Below are 22800 nucleotides of genomic sequence, written 5' to 3' on the forward strand. Positions count from 1 at the left end.
GGTGTGAATGGGGAACTAAGAGTTATTAAGGAGGGGCGTGGTTTGGTCTCAGCCCGGAAGCGAGGGGCGTGGTTTGCCTGTAAGGGGCGTGGCTTGTCCCGTGAGGGGCGGGTGTAAGGGATAGGCTTAATGGCTTCCCCTAACGAAGGGGCGGAACCGTGTCCTAGGTGGATTGACGGCCGTGGCGTCCAATCTCGTTCCGAAGCTCGGCTGGAGTCGGGAGTCTAGGCTCGGGCTCGTCCGGTCGGCCCTCTTAACAGCCGGGTGAGGGTTGAGGACCGGAACCGGAAGCTCCAGCTACGCTCTTGGGCCCGAGCCCCTCGGTTTTCTGGGCTCAGCTCACCCCTTGCATCGCCGGCGGGGGGGCGGGGGAGGTGTCTCGAGTCCTTCAGTCCTGGGGGCGGCGCGGCCTGAGTTCTGGATCCTCCGCCATGGAGCCTGCCGCGCCAGCGCTGACCGAGGAGGACATGGCCGAAGTAAAGAAGGATGTGAGTGGCGGGGGCCGGGCCGGGGCTGGGGCGGGGCAGCTTCGTACCCCAGGGCCCGAAGGAGAAACTCCCAGGGGAGCTGGGCCGGGGGAAGGCCCATAGAAAGGCCCCACCCCCACCCAGGGGGTGGCCCGGAGTCTGGAAGACCTGAGTTCAAATCCAGATTCCGACACTTCCTTGCTGGACAACTCACTGAATGTCTGTTCCTGCACTGTAAAATGGGAATAATAATAATAGCACCTACCTCCTAGGGTAGCTTACGAGGATCAATGAGATAATGTTTGTAATGTACTTAGAACAGTGTTCGGCACATAGTAGTCTTGATAAATACTTCCTCCACCACTGTGCACCCTTATAGCATTGTAGATTTTGGTCGGGCTCGGGGACCTTGGCAGGAATCTAGTAAAATAAATAATAGCTAGCACTTGTATAGAGCTCTAAGGTTTGCAAAGAGCTTTGTCTGTGATGTCATGTTTGATCCTCGTAAGATGGGATCCTGGGAGGTAGGAGCTGTTATTCTCATTTTCAGGATGAGAAAACTGAGGCAGATGGACGTGGTGGCTTGTGGAGGGTCACAGGGTTAAGTGTCAGAGGTCTGATTTGAACTCAGGTCGGCCTGACTCCAGATCCGGCCTTTGCTGTATCCACTGTGCCACTTAGCTGCCGCCTGATCAAAAGATCATAAATCCAGGGCTGCAAGGGATCTCGAGAGGTCATCCAGCCCAGGCCCCCCATTTTCCAGATGAAGGAACTGAGACCCACAGAGATTAAGTGACTTAATCAAGGTCACACAGGTGGCAGAGCTGGAGTTCAAACCCAAACTCTCTGTCTCCAAATCGAATTGTCTTCATGGCCTTTATACTGGCCTAGTTTCACTGTTCTTTGTCAAGTTAGTTCCCAAGGTACCTTTTTTACTTTTGTGTCCACTCTCTCTGAAGCACCAGACCACCCTATTCCTTTTATACAGTAGAAACACGATGGTGCTTAATTGTTGGAGATAGACTCCCAAGCCATCATTTGTTATTAGGATCCTTGAACAGCTTGGCCTGTGCTTTCTGATTCTCCTGATGGTCTTTCCCTTTTCAGTTGCCAGGTAGCTAGCTGACGGGTCAGGGATACTCTCAGTGCTATAGGAACTAAAACCCTCTTGAGTTAATGAGACCTGGCAGCTGTTTCTACACTAGAGCTAAGAATGGGTATTAGAATACCCAAGGTGAAAAATGAAAAAGTCATCCCTCCATTGTGGCAGTAGGTAATGTCCATGGTATATCCCAGATGTGGAAAGGTCTTTATGCCCAGAAGCAAAACTAGCTGACCGAACTAGGAATTCCCCTAAAGAGAAAACTCCTGCCCATTTAAATGAAACCTTCTTTCTAGCCTGGGGAAGAAGAGCAGTTGAATTCATAAAGTTGAGGATAGAAGTATTGCCTAAAAAATATCAATATAGGGGCAGCTAGGTGGTGCAGTGGATAGAGCACTGGTCCTGAAGTCAGGAGGACCTGAGTTCAAATCTCCCCTCAGACCAAACACTTGACACTTACTAGCTGTGTGACCTGGGGCAAGTCACTAAACCCCAATTGCCTCACTAAAAAAAAAACATAAAATACAAAAAAATTTTAAAAATCAGTATTATGACCTCTCCTTCCTGGATGCTATAAAGTAGCATAAATATTAATGCTTAGTTACAATGAAATGTATTATAATCTAGTTCATGTTTATGTTTTTTCCCTTTTTTTTTCATGCAAGTTCTTGCCCTCCTAGATGTCTAAGCATGAGTAATAATTATCCATCATTTTGCATCTTATTGCTTAGAAATGAAAAAGAAAAGCTTAGCAGCCAGCATTCTTGCTGGTCCTCATATAGTATTTGTGCATTGAATTCACGGAATTGTGGAGCTTGATGGAAGCTACTGTATTCCAGCAGTACAGCCTAGCACAATAGTTGGCACATAGTAGGCACTCAATAAATATTTGTTGAAATGTTTTTGATATAATAGATTAGGAAATTGAGGCCCACAGTGGCGGTGACTTGCTCAAGGTCACACAACTGGTTAGAGGCAGATTCAGGACTAGAACCTTGTTTAATGTTCTTTCCCTTACAGTTTGCTTCCTTTGAAGAGATATGCCAGGATTCCTGGGACAAAACGAACAAAGGTTAATTCTGGTGTCTCCTTTCAAGACTAAACTACTTTGTCTGAAGGCCAAAGTATGATTCAGTGCTTTTGACTCACTATAAAAATAACCATGAATTTTACCTGTCCCTTTTGGAGGAAACAATTGGAATTTGGAGCTTATAGAACTACTCTCGAAAGCCTATATTAGTATTTTCGGGTGTCTTAAGATCATAGGTTGGTAGTGACAGAGGACCTAAGAGTTCATCCAGTACAGTCTCCTTCATCTCCCTTTCCCTACAGCCCTTTCCTTCTTCCTTTGGACTTTCATGTCATATTGTAACAGGAAAATAAATCCACAGAATATTTTAGAAGCCTAGGTATATGACCTTATTTTTGCGCATTAGTTTCTGCCAGGTGCAGTGAGAGTACAAAGATGAATAAAAGCCCAGCATTTGACTTTGACCCTTAAAAGGATTTGTTCTGTGAAGTTTGGATTCAGTCGAAAAGCCACACTTGAGGATCTAAAGGGTCATATGTGGCCTTGAGGCCCCCGAAGGTTCCCCACCCCTGCTCCAGAGGTTCACATTTTAGTAGCTGAGATAAGGTAGATATAATAAAAGACAGTAAATGAATGTGTGGTTCTGTTTCAAAGCTTTCATAAAATCATATTTTGAATGTGATTATCCTTAGATCCTTCCCTCTCTGGCATAATTCCCTGTTGTCTTTGACTCTGGCAGGAGGAGCCAAGATGCAGGTCAGAATTGAATAATTAGGTTATAGTGTTCTCTGTGTTGCAAATAATAATAAAAACCCTGTGAATTATTTTAACAAATGTAAACCATCCCAGACTTCAAAGAACTTATAACTTATAAGTTGAATGTTGGGCTTTTATTCATCTCTGTACTCTCACTGCACCTGGCAGACACTAATGTGCAGATATAAGGTCACACACCTGGGCTTCTAAAATATTCTGTGGATTTATTTGTAAATCAGGGAGATGAAACATAACATATACAGATAATTATAGCTTGAGGCCAAATGATATTAAGAGTAAGTGGTCAAAGTTTTGTTTTTGTTCTTTTTTAAATAAGGTATTGTTGTTTCATAGATTTTTTTTTTAAGCCAGTCTTTTACCAACTGTGTTTGATGAGCCTCTCTTAGGATACCCTCTTAGCTGAGTTCTCCTGACATTGCATTCTCCTGGTGGTTCTTGTCTGATTTCTCGTCTGCTCAGTCTCCTTTGCTGGATGATCATCCCAGTCTCACCTCTTAACTGTGGGCGTACTCACAAGGCTCTGTTCTGAATTCTTTTTTTTCCCTCCACATTTTCTCTTACTTGGTGACCTCATTAACCTCCTTGAGTTCAATCATGAAGTCTGAAAAGGACTCCCAGATTTGTGTATCCAGCCCTCCTCCCTCTTTTGAGCTCTATTCCTACTTAACCAGCTGACTAGTAGACATTTTGAGCTTAGTATTCTGTAGGCATCTAAAATTTAAAATGTCTAAAACAGAACTCATCACCTTTTCCACCCCCTCTTGCTAACTTCCCTATTTCTTTCAGGGGTACCACAGTTACACAGATTTGCAGCCTTGATGTCATCTTCAACTCTAAAAACCCTAAAATAATTAATTTCCCATTGAATTAAGAAAACTTCAGTACTGAAATCAGATTTTCTGTGATCTTGATACCGCTTGAGACTTTTCTTAGAAAAAGCTGCAATTAAAGATAAATATAGCAGTTGAATTCCTTTAGTTGAAACAAGTTTCAAAAGAGTGAAAATGTTGTATTAAAATATAACCCCCACATGGGTACTTCAGAAAGTCGTGAGTCATAACATTGCAAAAAAATGAAGCAAGTAAATTTTGGCTTAGGACTTCCAGTTCAAATTTTTTCCTTCTAGAAAAGCATACTCAACTCTAGCAGCCGGTTATGTAGTATATCATTAAATAAAACAGAACCTGTTAGTAGATTTAGAAAACTGTATTTTGTTCAGACCAGACACTTGACACTTACTAGCTGTGTGACCCTGGGCAAGTCACTTAACCCCAATGACCTAAAAAAAAAAACTATTTTGAATAAAAGGTCGCTTTCTGCCTGTTCTTAATAGCAGTTCTGAGAGCCTTTTAGGCTTGCAGAGGAAGAAATTCAACTTCATTATGAAAAGGATTTTGCTGTATGTTTCCAAACCATCTCACCCCCCCAAAAAAATTCTATATTCTCTTTCATTTTAGCTAAAGGTGGGTAGCAGAACCAAGAAGCTGCATTATGTGGCCTGCTTTATCAGATTGTATTGGTGTCCCAGTGGGCAGGCAGACAGGGTAGATGGTATCACCTAGTCTAAGCAGATGGAGTGTTAGCCCACCCTTATTGGTATCCTGACAAAACTGAATCAGGCATAGATGTCAGGTCTATTCACAAACCAAGGACAAGTGATGGGCAGGAAAGTCCGTGCTACAGTTCCCACCTGGGTCTTTATATAATGAGCAGGAAAAATAAGAGAATTTGCCAAAGCTTGTCATTAACATTGACAACTGGGCTATCAGTAATGCCTATTGGAATTCATAAAAGCATCTCCAAGGAAGGGAGATAAGTCATTAGTGAACAAAAAAAACCAAAATGGTATCAAGTTCTGTTTGGTATTTCCTGTAGGGTGTTTATTCTCTTTGCAGGTGAATGCCATGCTGAGTCTGGGTACTTCTGATGAGATTCCTTTACCTGCTTGAGTCTCTTATAGAATTCTGCTTTGATAGCAATCTGTCTTTATTAGAACTATATAAGGGAGTGGATGATGTTTGGAAAAGGTGTGAGAGATCCTGCACCAACTAGAATCATCAGAATAAGTAGAATTAGTTGGACATAGAAGAGGGATATAAGGTGAGGGAATTCAATTCAGCAAATGTTTCTGAAGTACCTTGGGATGCTAGGCTCTGAGGTTACAAAGGCACAAAAAGAAAAAAAAAATCAACAAACAGTTGCCCTCACAGAGCTCATGTCCTCCTTGAGGAATACACTATGTATACAGAGTAGTTTCAGGAGGGAAAGATCACTGACAACCAGAAGGAACAGGAAAGTCAGCACAGGAGGGGGCACCTGAGCTAGAGAGTCCAAGAGCTGGAGTTGAGGAGGCAGAAGTAGGAAATAGTGCTGAGTTTGAGGGATGGTCAGTGTCCTAGTTTGATGGTAATATAGTGTGTGGGAAGGGAGGGTAACCTAAAATCAGTCTGGAAAGAGGTGGGTGCCGGATTGTGGACAACTCCTAGAATATCACACTGAAGAGTTTGTGTTTTATCCTAAAGGCAGTAAGGATCCATCAAACATTTTTGTACAGGGCAGTGATATAGTTTGTGGGTTGTTTTTTTTTTTGTGAGAATATTAATTTGTGTGCTTTGTGGAAGATGGGTTAGAGATGATAGTCTGGAGGCGGTGGTACCTATTAGAAATCTATTATAGTTCAAACAAGGTATAATAAGGGACTCACTACGGTAGAGGCTATGTGAGTGGGGAGAAGGGAAAGATTTGTGAGAGTTTGTGGAGGTAGATGGAATGGTAATGACATCAAAAGAAATTGGGAAGTTGGTGACAGTATTTAGGGAGGAAACAAGTTCGTTTTAGGACCTATTGGGTTTGAGTTGTCATCAGGACAGCTAGGTAGAAATGTGCCACAGACATTTCTAAACTAGTCCTCGGGGAGGAGGTAAGACTGATTATGATCTAGATTTGAAAGTTATTTGGGCAGAGGTGGTAATAGAGCTAAGGGAGTAGTTGAAATGTCCAAGAATCTAATGTCTAGATCATGGAAAGTACAATCCTACTGTACTTGATAGCGGTTGAACAATGGTTAGAATATGTTTAGTTCTTATCGCTACATTTCACTAAGAGGGACATAGGCAATTTCGGAGGACAGTGACTAGGATGATGAAGCATCTAATAGTTGAGGAAACTAGAGATATATATAGCCTGCAGAAGAGAGGGCTATTGTGAAAGAGCAATAAACATATTTATTGAACATGGATTCTGATAAAATTCTAAGGTTTAAAATTGCAAAGGACATTCTGGCTACTACTGAAGTGATAGAGAAACCTAAAATATTTACCATTTCATTAAAAAATGAAGGGACTTAAAACTTTTTAAAGTTTACTAGTAATATTTCTTCAAGCATTGTCTAATGTTAAATGATTCCTTTTTCTGGTTGTTGTAATGTGTATGGTATTATGACTCAGTTACTGAATTTACAAAGTGGCTTCTAATTTTTTAATATTTTGATAAAAGATAGCTCCAAGACAGTGGGAAAATTAATTCTAGTTGAACTTAACTTTCTTGCTTCAAAAAAGTTTTTCATTTGGTCCTTTTTCAAATTGTTAAATTTATCTTTTGTGAGTAATTTCTTAATAATTCCAAAAGACTCTGAGGTATAGAACTCATTTCCTTTGGTGTCATCACTGTTTTATCCCAAAGCTACATATAGTGCTTTGAAAAGTATTAATTTGAAGGTGATTGTCTTTAAAAGTTCATTTATAATGAAAAGTTCTTACTAAAAAATTATTCTGAATATTTTTCCTTTTTCTTCTTTAAACGGAGTGACTAATTATATATGACACTAATGAAAATACTGATAGGAGGTAGGATTCCATCAGCAGGTTAAGTGACTTCCTTGGAGTCATGCAGCTAATAAGTGTTGGAGTTGGGATTTGAGACCAGATTTTCGTGATATCTATGGATCTCCATGGCCTCTATATTATACTCTAATTTATGATCTCATGAATTTCGGTATTAACTTTACTCATACTGATTGTAACTTCTCCATGCCTGTCTCTCCTTATGTGACTATTGTCCATGGTCTCCCATACATTTATCACGACCATGTTCCTCCCATTATCTTGTAGGTATTTCTGTGGAGGAAGGCTACTGTCCATCTCTTGTCACTCCTCTCTTAGTACTGCTCTTCATAATTCCCACTGCCCTTTGCTGTAAGATTTTTTTTTATAAATAAGTTAATATTCTAAACTAGTTCTTGCAGACTAAAATGATTTTTAGACTCTTTTGGTCTCGTGGCATTTGTTTTACAGAGTTAAATAGTCATTGTGTAAATATCCTTTCCTCCATCTGTTTCCCATTTGTCAGCAACATTTAACTGATTTAAATATATTAATTTGGAGGTTTAATTGAATACTTTAACTTCTTATTTTTAGTCTTAGGGTTTTGTAGTAATTTTGATATTTGTCCTAACACGACAATAGTCTGACTCTACAGAGATGATTCAGGAATGATTCCCACATCAGTAATGAGTTGTTTGTTTTTGATTTGCTAATATGTAATCACATGGTTTGGGGTGGGGTGGGGAGGTTGTTTGGGATTGTTTGGCTTTTTTGGCGATGTTACTTGGTGTACCACTTCATTTATTTGCTTCTACATTCAGAACCTGTGAAGCATCTTTCCATTTAGCTGCAACTTCTTTTTGTTTTCTGGTTTCATTTATAGCCACAGTGTCAAGATTGGTAAGATTCAGTTCATTAAGTTCAGCACATCGAGTCAGTTCTACCTTTTCTGACAAGTCTACATGTTCAATATCTCTTACTTCTGTCCCATCCTTTCCATGCCTGTCATCCTTATGGAAGCCCTTATAAAGCTGTATTACAGTCAACATAGAATTCTCTAACAGAATCAAACAATTAAGGGTGGGCTGTGAATTACTCCATTTTTAGAATGTGTATAAACATTAACAACTATTGGTCTTCAAAATGATAAATCCTTGTCCAGTAACTTATTTAATGTGTACAGTTGGCCAGATTTGATCCTGGTGTGGCTGCCAAGTACAATCCTGATCTAACAATTTTATACTTGTACGCTCTTGAACAAAAGAAAAACCTGGTAAGAATGTGTGGCCAGATCAATGTAAATCATTACCATTACTAGAAAAAATAACTAGTTACACCTTCTTATTTCTTACCTAGTTTTGTTTTTTCCTTATTCAAAAACCTTTCAGTGACTTACAGTTGCCCCAGATTCTTCATGGTAACTAAAAAGACTCCCCACAAATTCATCAGTTTGCCTCTGTGGTCTCATATCCCATTATGTTTTTATATGGCCACCACACTTCACTCCCTAAATAGACCCCACACTTTCCTGCCCATTCCTTGGCATTCCTTCCCTGGAAATCTTGTCCGTCACCTTTTAAATCCTACCTTTAAAACCCACCTCACATTCTTCCTTCATGACTCCTTCCTGCCTTCTCCCATACTAGAAATAATGTTTTATCTCTCTGAACTTATGTAACATCTTGTTGTGCTTCTTACCAGCCTTAGAAAATATTTTATTGGTATCTTTTATTTGTATATCAATTCATTTCTAAGTATATCCCTTCCTGCTATCTTTCCTATAGCCATCCTTTGTAACAAAGAGGAAAAAAGGGGAAAAAAATAGTTCAGCAAAACTCACCAACACATCAGCCCAGGCTGATGGCGTGTGCAGTGTTCCCTGTCCAGAATCTCCCCTTCCCCCACCCTCCAAAAAGACCAAGGAGTTGCATCTCGTCCTCTTTTCTTTTGAGGCCAGGCTTCATCATTATAATTACATATTGTTAGTTTCAATTGCTTCCTTGTGCTCTCTATATACCTTGTTATGATTGCTGTGTATATTGTTTTCCTGGTTCTGCTTATTTCACTTTGCATCAGTTCATTTAAGTATTTCCTTGTTTCTCTGTTTTTATATTCATTTATTACAGCATATTGATATTCTGTTACATTCATTTGCCACAGTTTGTTTAGCCATTCCCCAATTGTTTCTAATTCTCTGGTACTCTGAAAAGTTCTGTTACAGATATTTTGGTATGTATGTGGCCTTTTCTTTTCATCATTGACGTTGGAATATATGTCTGACAGTGGGATGTTTCAGTCAAATACTACAGACATTTTAATCACTCTTAGCATAATTCCAGTTCACTTTGTAGAATGGTTGAATCAACCCATAGCCACCAACAGAGTATTAGTGTATCACAATTCTTCCAACATTGATTTTTTTCCCATCTTTTGTCATCTTTACCAATTTACCGGGTGTGAGGGAAAACCACAGAGTTGTTTTTATTTTTATTTCTCTTACTCATGACTTGTAATAATCTTTCATCTAGTTAATACTTTTCAATTCTTTGGAAAATAGTTTGTCCACATGCCTTGACCATTTATCCTACTGGGTAATGGTTCTCTTTTTGTGCTTTTGCGTTATACTTTGCATTGTATTATTTATTTCTCCAACTAGATTGTAAGCCTGTGATAGCAAGGATTTTGTCTTATTCATCTTTGTACAACCTTCCACCCCCACTGCCCAGTCTTAGCCCCTGCCTTGCACATAAGAACATAATACCTCAGAGATGGAAGGACCCTTAGAATTCTCTTTTCCAACCCTTCCCATTTTACAGATGAAGAAACTGAGAAAACAGAAGTTTTCATTCTGCCTAAAAGTCAAACAGCTAATTATGTAGTAGCAATACATATTTTTTAACTAAATTGAATTTTTTCCAGCTCATCACATTGGTATGCAGAGTAGTTTGGTCATTTTTCTGTTAGCCTCCATGATTAGAGAATGGAAAGACAAAGTTAATAGAACAATAGTTTTTCCTGAATTCAGAAAGCCCTTCAAGATCTCAAATACTTTAGAGTAAGCATAAGCATCAGTCACTGAAGCAGGACAGTGTTTTTAGAAGATTTCCTACAGATACCTGGTCAGGCAAACTAGTTTTAGTTACTAGGATTGGTTCTGTCTTCTTTGAAATTTATGTTCCTAGTCTACAGTGTGTGGTCTCTTCTTTCCCCCTTCCCATACCCAACCCCAGTACCTTCCTTCTGAGATTGTCAGCTATTTCCTGTATCTATAGACAGGTAGATAGATAGATATTTTGTATGTACATTGTTGTTTGCATATTGTCGTCCCCATTAGCCTGTAAGCTCCTTGAGAGGGACTCAACTTGCCTAGTTTTGTATCTCCCATTGCTTAGCACAGTGCCTGACACATAGTCAGGTACTTAACCATAAAATGTTTTCTATTTAAGCTAACCTTAAAATATGTTTTATATCTTTTAGGCTTTAGAAAATCTGAGGGTGTATTTATGTGAAAAAATCATAGCTGAGAGACATTTTGATCACTTACGTGCAAAGAAAATACTCACTAGAGAAGACACGGAAGAAATTTCTTGCAGAACATCGAGTAAAAAAAGAGCTGGTAAGCTGTTGGACTACTTACAGGAAAACCCTAAGGGACTTGACACTCTAGTCGAATCTATTCGACGAGAGAAAACACAGAGCTTCCTGATAGAGAAGATCACAGATGAAGTGCAAAAGCTAAAGATTGTCAAACTTGAGTACCTGAAAGGTAAGGTGACATGCATGTATGAGGGAACAAGTTAAACAGAAAAAGGGAAAAGTAAAGCAATTCACTTAATAGAATTGATTTTTTTTTCCCCTTAGTTTTTAACCCAAGAATTCCACTAGGATTGCCTTTTCTGCTTTAGAAAATTTTATTAGGTTGAAAAAATGGAAAATTACTGGAGGATTTCTATTTAATTATAGCTGATATGCATGGATTTAGTTACACAGCACTTCCTCCCAGATTGATGGAAGATGTGAGGTGAAACATGTATTACTAGGCCTACTTTACAAATGAAGAAACAAAATTAGGGTGAGTGACTTCCCAAAGGCACAGGGCTAAATGTAAGGAACAGCACTTCTGAGGCCTCTACTATGGATCTGCAGTTACCCCACTAATACAGCTAAATGAGATCTAGTTTGCTTAGTGGGTCAGCAGAATGTTTTGCTGGATAGGGACTAGACCTGTAATTTTTTTGTTAGTGTAGGGAGCTCCCAAATGAACAGACTCCCTCTGCCAATGCAGCTTGACCTTTGAAACTTAGAACCTTTGAGATTCCCTGGAACAAGTGAGAGCTGAAGTGCCTTGGCCAGGATCCCACAGCCGGGATGTGTCAGATCTTCCTCGCCACAGGGATTCTTAACCTTTTTTGTGTCTCCACTCTGAAGCCTGTGGAACGCTTCACATAATACTGTTTTTAAATGCATTAAAGAAAATATAGGATAACAAAGGGAACCAACTATATATGTACATAGATATGTATACACACACACATATATATATATATTCAATTATAAAAATTTTTAAGAAAGAAGAAGTTCATAAACTCAAGGTGAACCTCTGCAACTAAACCATCTTTGTTGTGTCTGAGTTTCAAGATTGGAAAAACTCACAGGAAAGAGTAACCTGGATCAGAGTTTATCAACCTGCAAATCAATAGATTCTTCTTGATCAACATTGGATATTTGCTGAGCCAGGTTAATTGTTTTGTCCTTTGACTACAACAAGAATTTTCCTTTTCCACTTCCCTAGAATGCTAAGGCTATTAGTTAAATAAGCACAAGATTAAATAGCGTCTTCCAAAAGACACTCTACTAGTAAATTTGCTCATCACAAATGGACATTAGTCATTTCATAAATTTTATCCTTGATATACATTGTTAGAAATGAATTTTATTAAGCATGTATTCTGTTTGCCTTTTCCTATTATTTGGGCACTTGTTCTTTTGTGCTAGAACTCTAGTAACTATCCAATACCTCTGAAAACTACTTCTTTTATGAAGAAGTTTGAAATTAGTTTATTTTCATTACTGACTAGATTTCCTTAAGCAGTAATACTTAGTTCAAGTTTCAGAGGAATCCTGGATGTTGGGCTTTTTTCCTACAATATTGGACCGCCAAAATGTTACAGTAACTAGCAATTTGATAATAGTTATTTGATTAAATATTTGTTGAGGGGCAGCTAGGTGGCACAGTGGATAGAGCACTAACCCTGGAGTCAGGAGAACCTGAGTTCAAATCCAGTCTCAGACCATACACTTGACACTTACTAGCTGTGTGACCCTGGGCAAGTCACTTAACTCCATTGCCTAGCCAAAACAAAACAATATTTGTTGAATTGACTGTCACTGATTAGAAGTTTTACTAATCATCTTCTATGGTTTTATTTTAGGATTGCACCATAGCTATATGCCTCTTCCACCTGGAGCAACAAATAGTCTGTCTAGATTAGATTCTAATGAGTGCAATTTCTCTGATAAATTGAAAGATGGAGATGCCACTGTTGTTTACCATCCAACAGGAGAGTCCAGCACAGCCTCCTTTTATTCCAACAATACTTCCTTGAATTTACCTGTTGTAGAGGTAGGCAGAACCGAAAATAGTGTCTTCTCCTCAACTCCCCTTCCTGGACCTGGAGACCCTGGGGCACCTCCTCTTCCACTGGAGCCACAGTCAGAGGAAGAAGGAAACTCTACTGATATGTTTCTTCCCTTAAGATCACGTTCTTTTTGCCAATGATGACAGCTTACCACTTCTTTAAAAAGTTATTTCAGAAATATTTAAAACGGCTTATAAAACTTTAAGAAAACAGTTACTGTAAATGCTTACTAACAACCTACTGTAGCATTTTTAATATAGTTTTATCACGCTATGTAAATGGAATATTAATGCATTTTTAGGGAATTAACTATAAAGCACATTTTGATTATGTATACTATTGTTTACTTTTCTTCCTTTTTCATTGTAAGAGTTTTAGTTTGCTGTTTTTTGGGTTTGTTTTTTAATATTATTTCAATTGAATTTTTGCAGCTGGGGACAATTTCCCACAGGCAGAGGGTTATGAAGTGGTGGGATTACTGGGGCTGCTGCAGCCTCACAGGAGGATGAGGTTGAGGGCATGATGGAGAAGTCACTAACAGTATTTGTTAACAGCGTAATAGTCTCAAGAATAGTAGAGGGTTTTTTAAAGTCAAATTTCCTTTAAGAACCCAAATACCTGTTTCCATTTTTAGAGCAGTATACCAAACCTAATTTATTTTCAAGTGTTTGTGATATGTATACTTCTAGAAAATAATTGTGAATTGTCGCCCACAAACTTGACCTACTACATACAGTGTTTTTATAAGAACAGTTCTGAAGATTGAATTATTTTTGTCCACATGTTACTCATGATTACCAGAGACATTTTATTACAAGAGAAAAATTGTGGTTATCTTTTAAATAGTTAATTTACAGAATAGTTGTTTTTTTAAGTTCCTTAAATAATCAATAATATTTTCTCCTTAAATGGGCTTCAAAATGTTTTCTCTCCACCTTTACATACCATTCCTTAGGGTCTGTTTTGTTTTCCTACCAAAATAAACAAAGCCTGCCTATCAGCTGTAAACCATTCTTAGATCAAATTTTGATTAATGATACCAGTGTAGCCCTGATATCCTCTTCCTCCTCCTCTCCCTCCCCCCCCAAAAAAGTCAATACTGTTCTTTGGGGAAAAATAATATATAAGTTCTTTCAGGTCAAAAATTATCTTTAAAGGTGTTTGTTTTACAGACAACTGAGAATCCAAAGTCACAATGTATTTGAGTACTCTGAAATGTTCCATTTATAAGTTCGGTTCTTAGACGTTTGCAGTTTATTTTGGATTGTTAACTCACTATAAATTAGTAATATAGTAAGATTTCTGCTATCATAATTCAAGTTTTTAAGAGAGCTTTAAAATACTGAAATGATTTCTAGGGCCTAAAGAATACTTAAACTTAAATTCTTAAGAACTGACCATTATCTAAACGTTAGGATCAGTTGAGATAATAGTCTACCCAGGGGTAGAGTAGAACTGCTCTCCTGTACTGCATCCTATCTAGTTAAACAGCATGTCAGGGTCTTAGGATCTCTTTGACTTGAAAGCAGTAATAAATTTTCCCCACCAATACATTTCCCCTCCAATTACATACCTCTTTCTAATCTGTTCACATTATCTTTACTGTGATGATGGATGAAAGAAGTTTTTATAACCTGACTCTTGAGGAACCATGGACAACATACATTAATCTCTCGTGTGAGCAGAACTGTAGTTCTGGTAATTACAGAGAAGCTACAGTAGGCACCCATTCTCTGTAGGAGTTTGCACTGTCGATAGAGAAATTTAGTATTTGCCAAGAACATAGATTACATCCAAAGAATTTTTTGTGTTGGATATTACTAAGTTTAATATTTCCCTTTCGCCTCTTCAGTTTACTCTTGACCAAACCTGCTGCTATTAAAATTTATAACTAGAAATTGTTGACTGGAAACTTCTAAAAATTTGTACTTGGGACCAAGGGGGCACAAAGCCACAGAAGGGATACTGTGGTTATGATTTCTAGTGAAATCTGCATACTGAATACCTAAGCTCTCATCTACTCTCTTGACTGGGGCAGATTTGGGAACAGACGTTGTTCATCATTCATCATTAGCGAAAGTATTCATTTGGGCATAAACTAAATATGAGAGAATGAACAAAATTTTTTTGGTTCCTCAATACTGAGCCCCAGTATTTTCTTAATGTGTAAGAATTAGGAAGAAAACTGACTGATCTGTTTTATCTCCCCAGCAGAGGGAGCAATACAAGTTATAGAAAAACATTATGCTTGTAAATGAAATCTTTCAACTTATTTTTTTAATGTATTCTGAAAAATATTTTTATCTATACCAGATCATGTAAATACTAAATTGTAAGTGGTGTTAACTACATAAAAACATTTTTCGTTAAGTTTATAAAGTAGAAATCGATTATATTTTTCTAGTACCCTCGTATATTTGTCACAGTTGAGCTTTATTACTGAAGGAAAAAGACTTCTACTTAGTTATTTTTAATTTTTCTGAGTTACCTGGAAATTAAGGAATTATGTCCTACATTTTCAAAATATTCACAGTAACATATTTGCACTAAATTGTGGTTGTCAAATATAAATAGATTCAAAAAACTTAGTCATGTAGATTGAAATTCGGGGAAAGGTCTCAAATCTCTTAAGATATTTAGTATACTAAATGTTTAATTTTCAGTGTTTTAAGTTAAAGCTCAATTAAGAAGAGTGCTCCTGATTGCAGAGATGTCTAAAGATGATTCAAAAATACCTCGATGTCATTATTATGAAACTAAATGGTCACCGAAACAGTACTGTGGATGTTAAGTGGTTAGAAGTTTTAAGGCAAATTCATACAGGCCACAGGATAGTCCCTGAAAGTTTCTAAGTTTCTTTTTCTTGTGATTTGCCCATCTCTTCTGAAATGTGCCTTGGCTGGGCCTTGGGCAGAGCCAATTATTGGCTTCAATTTGGTTGACTTCCAAAATTAGGGAATCTTATTTTTTTGAAAGGAGTTAATTTTTAGTAAAATTTTAACAGATTACCTTTTAGTTTTAAATAAAATAATTTGAGTTCCTGAAAAGGTAAAGTAGATATTTCTATTTCCAGTGTGAAGTGCCTCACATTTCCAAATTAGTCAAATAAAATTATCCAAAGTTGAACAAGTGCCTTTTTGACCTTCCTTGGGTTTTCTTCAACATTTTTAATCAGGTAAAAATGTGACTGGAAGTCAGAAATATGAAATGAATAGCATAAAAGGCATTGAATGTAAGAGAATCGAAAGTACATGTAATATTAGTGTAATCCAGTGGGGATGTATTTCTAAATTCAAAAGTATATTTAATAAATATGAAAATTACTTTGCTGTGCTAACCAAGTCTGAATGTCAGTTTCCTCAAGTATTTCATGACTAAAGTCTGAAGAAAAAATTATTTTTACTATTCAATATAATTATGTTTTAATAAATACTTTTGTAAAGTTTTTCACCTTCAAGTGATGTGTATGTTTTACTACAGCCTTCCATCAGACCAGTAATGAAACTCAACAACAGGTTTTAGAGTTAAGTACTAGAAAAAAGGAACTGAGAAAAGGACTTCACTTCCAAATAACTGTGTTCTTGTAAAATTCATCATTTGGACCCTTACTTTAAAATCAGCACAGCAATAGAATGCCAAGTCAGTCTTTCTAATCTGGCTTCATCATTCCCCAGCTTAAGAACATTCTATTTAATTCAAGAGACAATAGGAACCATATACCAAGATTAGCTCCAAATGGATATATGACAGATATAAAACATCATATCAGAAATTAGAGGAGCTATGAAGAAAATACCTTTCAGATCTATGGGTAGGGAAATAGTTCATGACTAAACAAGTGATAGGAACATGATAAAAGTGGACAATTTGGATTATGTAAAATTTAAAAGCTTTTGCATAAATAGATCTAACAAAAATTAGAAGGGGAGTAGGTAAGTGGGATCTTTGCAACATGTTTCTTCAATAAAGCTATCATGTCTATTATAAAGAACTGCTTCAAATTTATAAGACTAAGCCATTCTCCAGTAGATACATGGTCAAGGGATACAAACGAGCAGTATGCAAAGGAAGAAATCCAAACCATCATTCATAAGGAAAAAAATTCATTAAATCACTAGAGAAATGCAAATTTAAAGCAACTTTGAAGTTCTATCTCACATTCTGACTGGCAAAGATGACAAAAGGAAAATAAAAATGTTGGGAAAATGATAACACTAATGTACTCTTGATGGAACTATGAATTGCTCTAGCTATTTTGGGAATAATTTGCAAAACTATGCCTAGAGTTACCATCCCCTTTGACCCAGCTAAATCACTACTAGGCCCATATGCCAAACATATTGGAAGAAAAGGAGCTATATGTGCAAAAATAAAGCATTTCTTTTTGTGGTAATGAAAAGTTGGGAACAAAAAGGGATGTCCTCTTGGTGAATGATCAAAATAAGTTGTATATGATTGTAATTGAAAGTTGTAACATAGATGGACAATTTCAGAGTAAACTGAAAAGACTTAATGAATGGATGCAGAGCTTAGTGAACAGAACCAAATAATTTATACAATGATAATATGGAGAAAAACAAATTTGAAAGACTTTAGGATTCTAATCAATGAAGTGATAAATGACAGGTATAAATAAATGAGGGGCAGCTAGGTGGTGCAGTGGATAGAGCACCAATCCTAGAGTCAGGAGGATCTGAGTTCAAATCAGGCCTTAACCTTGAGTAGCTCACCTAACCCTGATTGCCTCAAAAAAAGAATAAAAATTAAATGCCTCTGAGTGACAGAAAGGAAATTATTGCTATTTTTTTTTACGTAGCTAACATGGGATTTGTTTTGCTGAACTATTTAGTTATATATTGAGGATTTGGAGGTATTTTGTTAATTTGCTTAACTGGGGTAGTAGGAGGGACTGATTAATTTTAAAAATACTTATTGAAAAAGATTTAAGAAGAAGCAATAGCAAGTCATTGTAATTCCTCAGCTTAGCATTTGAGGCTCTTTGTTAACTGGCTATATCCAGTTAACATCCAACTTGACCTCCAACCTCCTATCTGCCATGTTTTCCATTTTAGCCAAGCCACTCTTCCTACCGTTGGCCACCTCTACTCAATGCCTACAAAGATAATAGTTGTACTTGCTTTGAATCTTGTTAGTTACTACTCTGCTAATTTTTCCACTTGTTCAATCCAAATCTTTGACACTAAGAATACTTCTACGATAAATGACAAACTAATAAGGGTCAAGTACATTTTCTGTTTTGCTTTGTTTTTCTTAAGTGTGTCTGAACCTGTGACTTTATTTATGAGAAACAAGCTCCATTGCTGAAGACTGATAAGTTACTGGTAACTTAGAATGAGTTGTAGAGGGGATCCTGAGAGGTTTGGTGACTTGCCCATCATTATTTATATCAGGCAGAATTGGGATCCTGACTTGAAGGCCTAACCTCAATCCACTGTAACTGATTCTCACAAATATAACTGGTAGGATTTGACATAGGAAAAGGCAGATAGTGAGAGCTCTATGAGAATTTGGGGAGGGAGTAATAACTTTGTGTTATGCAGTGAAAGAGAAACCGAGGTGTTCCCGGGGCCGAGCAGGGAACGGGACAGGGGCTTCCTCGCCTCTTGACTGCGAGGCAATTCCACAAGGGGGCGGAGCCCCTAACCCTGTTGTTGACTCCTTTCAGTCGTGCCGGTCTCTTCGTGACCCCATTGGGATTTTTCTGGAATGGGTTACCATTTTTTTCTGCTTATTTTACAGATGAGGAAACTGAAGCAAACAAGATTAAGTGACTTGCCCGGGTCACGTAGCTAGTTCAGCGTCTGAGGCCAGATTTGAACTCAAGAAAATAAATCTTCCTGACTTCAGGCCCGACGCCCTACTCCGCTACCTCGCTGCCCCTCTTCCTAATCTTAGGGCGACGGTCCTCCAGGCCACTCTGCCCCTCCGCAAGGAGGGATTTTAGCCGGGTTTCCCTCAGCAGAATAGCTGCCCCCACCACTTAAGAGGCGGGACTGAGGCGGGTCTGAGGGAGCGGGGCTTAATCAACTGAGCGGCATCCCGCCCTTAAGAGGCGGGGCTTCCCTGTCCTTCCCCTCCGTTTTACCCCCCCACACACACACACCTCCTCAGGGGGCGGGGCTTCTCCGGACTGGGCCGTCTCTCTCTACAAAAGGGACGGAACTTCCGGGCCGGGCGGCCTGAGGAGGTGGAGCTTCTTCAGCTGTGGGGCGGGGCTCCGCAGTTTCCCCCTCCTCCGGGAGGCGGGGCTTCTCCGGACTGGGCGGCCTCTCTTCACAAGGGGCGGGGCCTCTGGGCCAAGGCGGAGTGAGGGGGCAGGGCTTCCTCAACTGAGCGCTCCCCTTTAGTGGGCGGGGCCTCCTCCGCCCCGGCCCCTGCCCCGGGGGGCGGGGCTTGTCCGGCTCCCTGCAATCGGAGGACGCTCCGGGCGGGCGGGGCGCTCCGGCTCTGCCACTTCCGGCTTGGCGCCGCCTGGAGAGGGAGCCGAGGAGGAGGAGGCGGATCCGGTTCGAGATCGCGGCGGGATCCTCGCCGGGCTTTCGCTCGCCGCCATGGCCGCTGAGGAGAAGGACCCGCTCGGCTACTTTGCCGCCTACGGCGGCAGCAGCAACTCCGGCTCGTCGTCGTCGTCGTCTTCGGAGGACGACAGTGAGCCGGAGGAGGCGGGCCGAGAGGCCCGGGAGCCCGCCGAGCCGGCCGCCGGGGGCGGCGCGGCCGAGGGGATGCGGCTGCCCAAGCCGGACGAGCTGTTCCGGAGCGTGTCCCGTCCGGCTTTCCTCTACAACCCGCTGAACAAGCAGATCGACTGGGAGCGGCACGTCCGGAAGGCGCCCGAGGAGGTGAGTGAGCCCCTGCCGGCTCCGAGGTGGGGACCCCCATTCTGCGGGGGGGGAAACCGAGGCTGGCCCCCATGCCCGCAGGAGGAACCTGGGCGGTCACGCCGGCTGACAGAGGGGGAAACTGAGGTCCAGGTCCCACGGGCAGTAAGAAGCAGAGCCGGGCCCGGAGCCTAGCGACCCCCACCCCCCGCCCGGACCGTGCATTTATGGCCAGCTCTCCCGCTCTCTCCCCAAAACTCCCCACCCTTTTGGGGGTCCCTGCCTTGACGTGATGCCCTTTCCCCAGACCCTTGTCCCCTGGTTCCCTTGTCTGGAGGAGGAGGGTGCCTGACGCCCCTGGATGCTCCCGGACCCCTTTCCCTGCGACCACCCCTGGCTGACCATCAGCCCTGTCGGGGTATCGCGGAAAGGGATTCCGGCGGACGGGGTTGAGGGAGCTCAGAAGCCCTTTCCATGCCCATCCCCGAGTCAGTCAGCGCCCCGTGCTCCCCGGGGGGACACATGTGGGCTTTCTTAGCAAACTTTGTGCGTGCAGACGGGAAGTTCCCTGGCAGGCACCCGGTGCAGGAAGATGCAGCCAGAGCAGGCTCCGGCTACGGCCCGCAGCCTCGCGTCTGCCCGGCTTCGGTGTGTTTGTTCCGCAGCCTCCCCGGGAATTCAGAGTGTGGAAGACCAGCTCGGTCCCGCCGCCCGAGACCTACGGCGTCAGGGAGAAGAAGCCCCCGCCCCCTCCCGAGCTGGACATGGCCATAAAGTGGTCCAACATCTACGAGGACAATGGGGACGATGCGCCCCAGAATGCGAACAAAGTGAAGTTACTGCCAGAGGGGGAAGAGACCTTGGAATCGGGTAATGAGCAGGATGATAGCTGCAGCTCCCTATCCTTTGGTCCTGAGAGTTATTCCTGAGAGCTAAGAAAGAGGGATAGTATTCCAGCTTTACAGATGAGTAAACGGTGGAGCTCAGAGAAAGTAACTTCTCCAAGGTCACATTATCAGTGAGAGATGGATAGGATTTGGAACTCTGGTCTTCTGACTGCAGAACTTCAAAATATAGTGCTTTATTTCAGGAGCAACAACTTAAAGTGTGTGTGTGTGTGTGTGTGTGTGTGTGTGTGTGTGTGGTTTAAGCGAGGAAATGAATGTAAAGGATGTAAAAGGATCATAGAGCATAGGTTTACAGTTGAAAGTGATTTGCACAAGGTCACTCAGTAAATAGCAGAGCCAAGATCTGAACCTAAGATTTCTGATTCCAAATTTAGCACAATTTTCCAGTGTGCCACAGCTGCTTCTATCATTGAATTGTCAAAATGATTCATGATCATCTTCGGATGATTTTTGGTTTTTGCAGTAGAAGAAATACATCAAGCTGGTTTTAAAGTGAAGTGACTGATGACCTAAAGTCCAGGGTCACTGCTATAGGTCAGTGAGATCTCCTCTGGTGTCAGGTATGATTTGTAGATGTTCTATAATTAAGGTGACACAATTATTTATTCTTTCCTTGTGATTGCATCTGTGAAAAACTAAAGCCACCTTTTTACATTAAAGCAGTTGTACTAAGATAAGGATGAAAAAAAAGTGAACTTAACAGAGCATTACTCCAAATAGTAACAGGAAGATGGTGACAAAAGTATCCTAGCCTGAAAAAAAATTTCATTATTTTTTAAACCAGATCTCTAGCCATTTTGAAATGAAGGGCCTCCTTTGCTCTTGTCATACCCATGGGTAGATATTAGAAGGAGGCAACTGAAACAGTGTATCTCCCTTGCTCATATTCTGGCCTGCTTTCTATTTTGCCTGAGCATATCAGAGGCCCATGAATAATTGACACTCAACATGTTGAGAAACATTTTTAAGAAGTGGATAACTCCATAGAAATTTAAAGAGCTTAGCTGAAGTGGGTTATTTATAGAGCTACAATATTTTGCTCTTTTAAAAATTATATAAAATGCCCAGTTGAATAAGCAGAGCCTGTGGAGTCTGGTCTCTTGGAAACTCCTGGGAAGCAGCTCTGTCTCTATAATAAAGTTATTGAGACTGAGGTTTCACAATAGAGGGCTGTGGTTCTGAGGCTGGAGATGGCCTAAGTTATATCAAAGTAAAGACCAAAAGATTGGGTTTCTCTCAGCTTGGTACTTCCAGTATGCTGCAGGCAAATAGCTGGAAAAATTTTACCTTTGTTCCCTATATCATTCTTCTTTAGTCTTGACAAGTTCAGAACTTAAAGCTTCATACAAGGATAGAGAAAAGCAGAAGGGTTCAATTTAATCTATATAAAGATATTTCATAAAATTAACTACTAGTCCCAGAAAATTAGTTTCTAAACAAAAATAATAATACTAAGTAGTATTTATATAGCACTTTAAGGTTTGCAAAACACTTTAAAAATATTTCATTTTGTCCCCACAACAACTTGGAAGGTGAATCCTGTTATTATACTGTTTTACAGATAAGGAAACTGAGGCAGACAGGTTAATGCTTTGCTCATAAAGCTAGTAAATGTATGAGGCTGGATTTGAACTCAGGTCTTCTGTGACTCCAGGTCCAGTGCTCTATTCACTGCACTCTCTAGCCAAAAAAAAAAAAATTAATAAAAACGAATTTTTATTAATTCTTTAGTGTGACCGTATTCTTGTTAGGCACTATGTATAAATGACACATTCTTTATCCCAAATGAACTTTGGTATAAATTTTAGTCTTCAGTAGTTTCCTGACATTTTTGTAGAGATAAACTTTGCTACTTATCTACATAGAGTGATTTATTAAAGTTCATATTAACAAAAATGATGACATGGTAGTGAATTTAGCTTGTGAAATTTGGTATATCCTCTACATTTTAATCCAGGAGTTCTTTTTTTCTTCTTTTTTTGGTGAGGCAGTTGGGGTTAAGTGACTTGCCCAGGGTCACACAGCTAGTATGTGTCAAGTGTCTGAGCCCAGATTTGAACTCAGGTCCTCCTGACTCCTAGGCTGGAGCTCTATCCGCTGTACCACCTAGCTGCCCCAAGTCCAGGAGTTCTTAACCCAGGAGAGAGAGAGAGAGAGAGAGAGAGAGAGAGTGTGTGTGTGTGTGTGTGTGTGTGTGTGTGTGTGTGTGTGTGTGTG

General features: G+C 40.1%; 2 protein-coding genes across 3 annotated transcripts in view; both read left to right on the forward strand.

Moving 5' to 3' along the window:
• The first annotated feature begins 253 nt into the window (after nucleotides 1-253).
• On the forward strand, nucleotides 254-16232 carry BCL10 (BCL10, immune signaling adaptor). The gene is made up of 3 exons (XM_027873976.1): nucleotides 254-488; nucleotides 10675-10963; nucleotides 12630-16232. Exons 1-3 carry the CDS (start codon nucleotides 432-434, stop codon nucleotides 12974-12976), a joined length of 693 nt encoding a protein of 230 aa, XP_027729777.1. The 5' UTR covers nucleotides 254-431; the 3' UTR covers nucleotides 12977-16232.
• Nucleotides 16233-19329: 3097 nt separating this feature from the next.
• The window catches only part of CUNH1orf52 (chromosome unknown C1orf52 homolog), a 12426-nt gene continuing 8955 nt past the window's right edge, over nucleotides 19330-22800 (forward strand). For both annotated transcript variants that reach the window (XM_027873978.1, XM_027873979.1), the window contains exons 1-2: nucleotides 19330-19696; nucleotides 20341-20545. In XM_027873978.1, the coding sequence (XP_027729779.1) occupies nucleotides 19409-19696; nucleotides 20341-20545 (493 nt within the window). In that variant the 5' untranslated portion in view covers nucleotides 19330-19408. The remainder of the gene's footprint in view (nucleotides 19697-20340; nucleotides 20546-22800) is intronic.

This window comes from Vombatus ursinus, unplaced genomic scaffold, assembly GCF_900497805.2.
Source record: "Vombatus ursinus unplaced genomic scaffold, bare-nosed wombat genome assembly UNPS02014803.1, whole genome shotgun sequence".
In the NCBI taxonomy this organism is placed as follows: Eukaryota; Metazoa; Chordata; class Mammalia; order Diprotodontia; family Vombatidae; genus Vombatus; species Vombatus ursinus.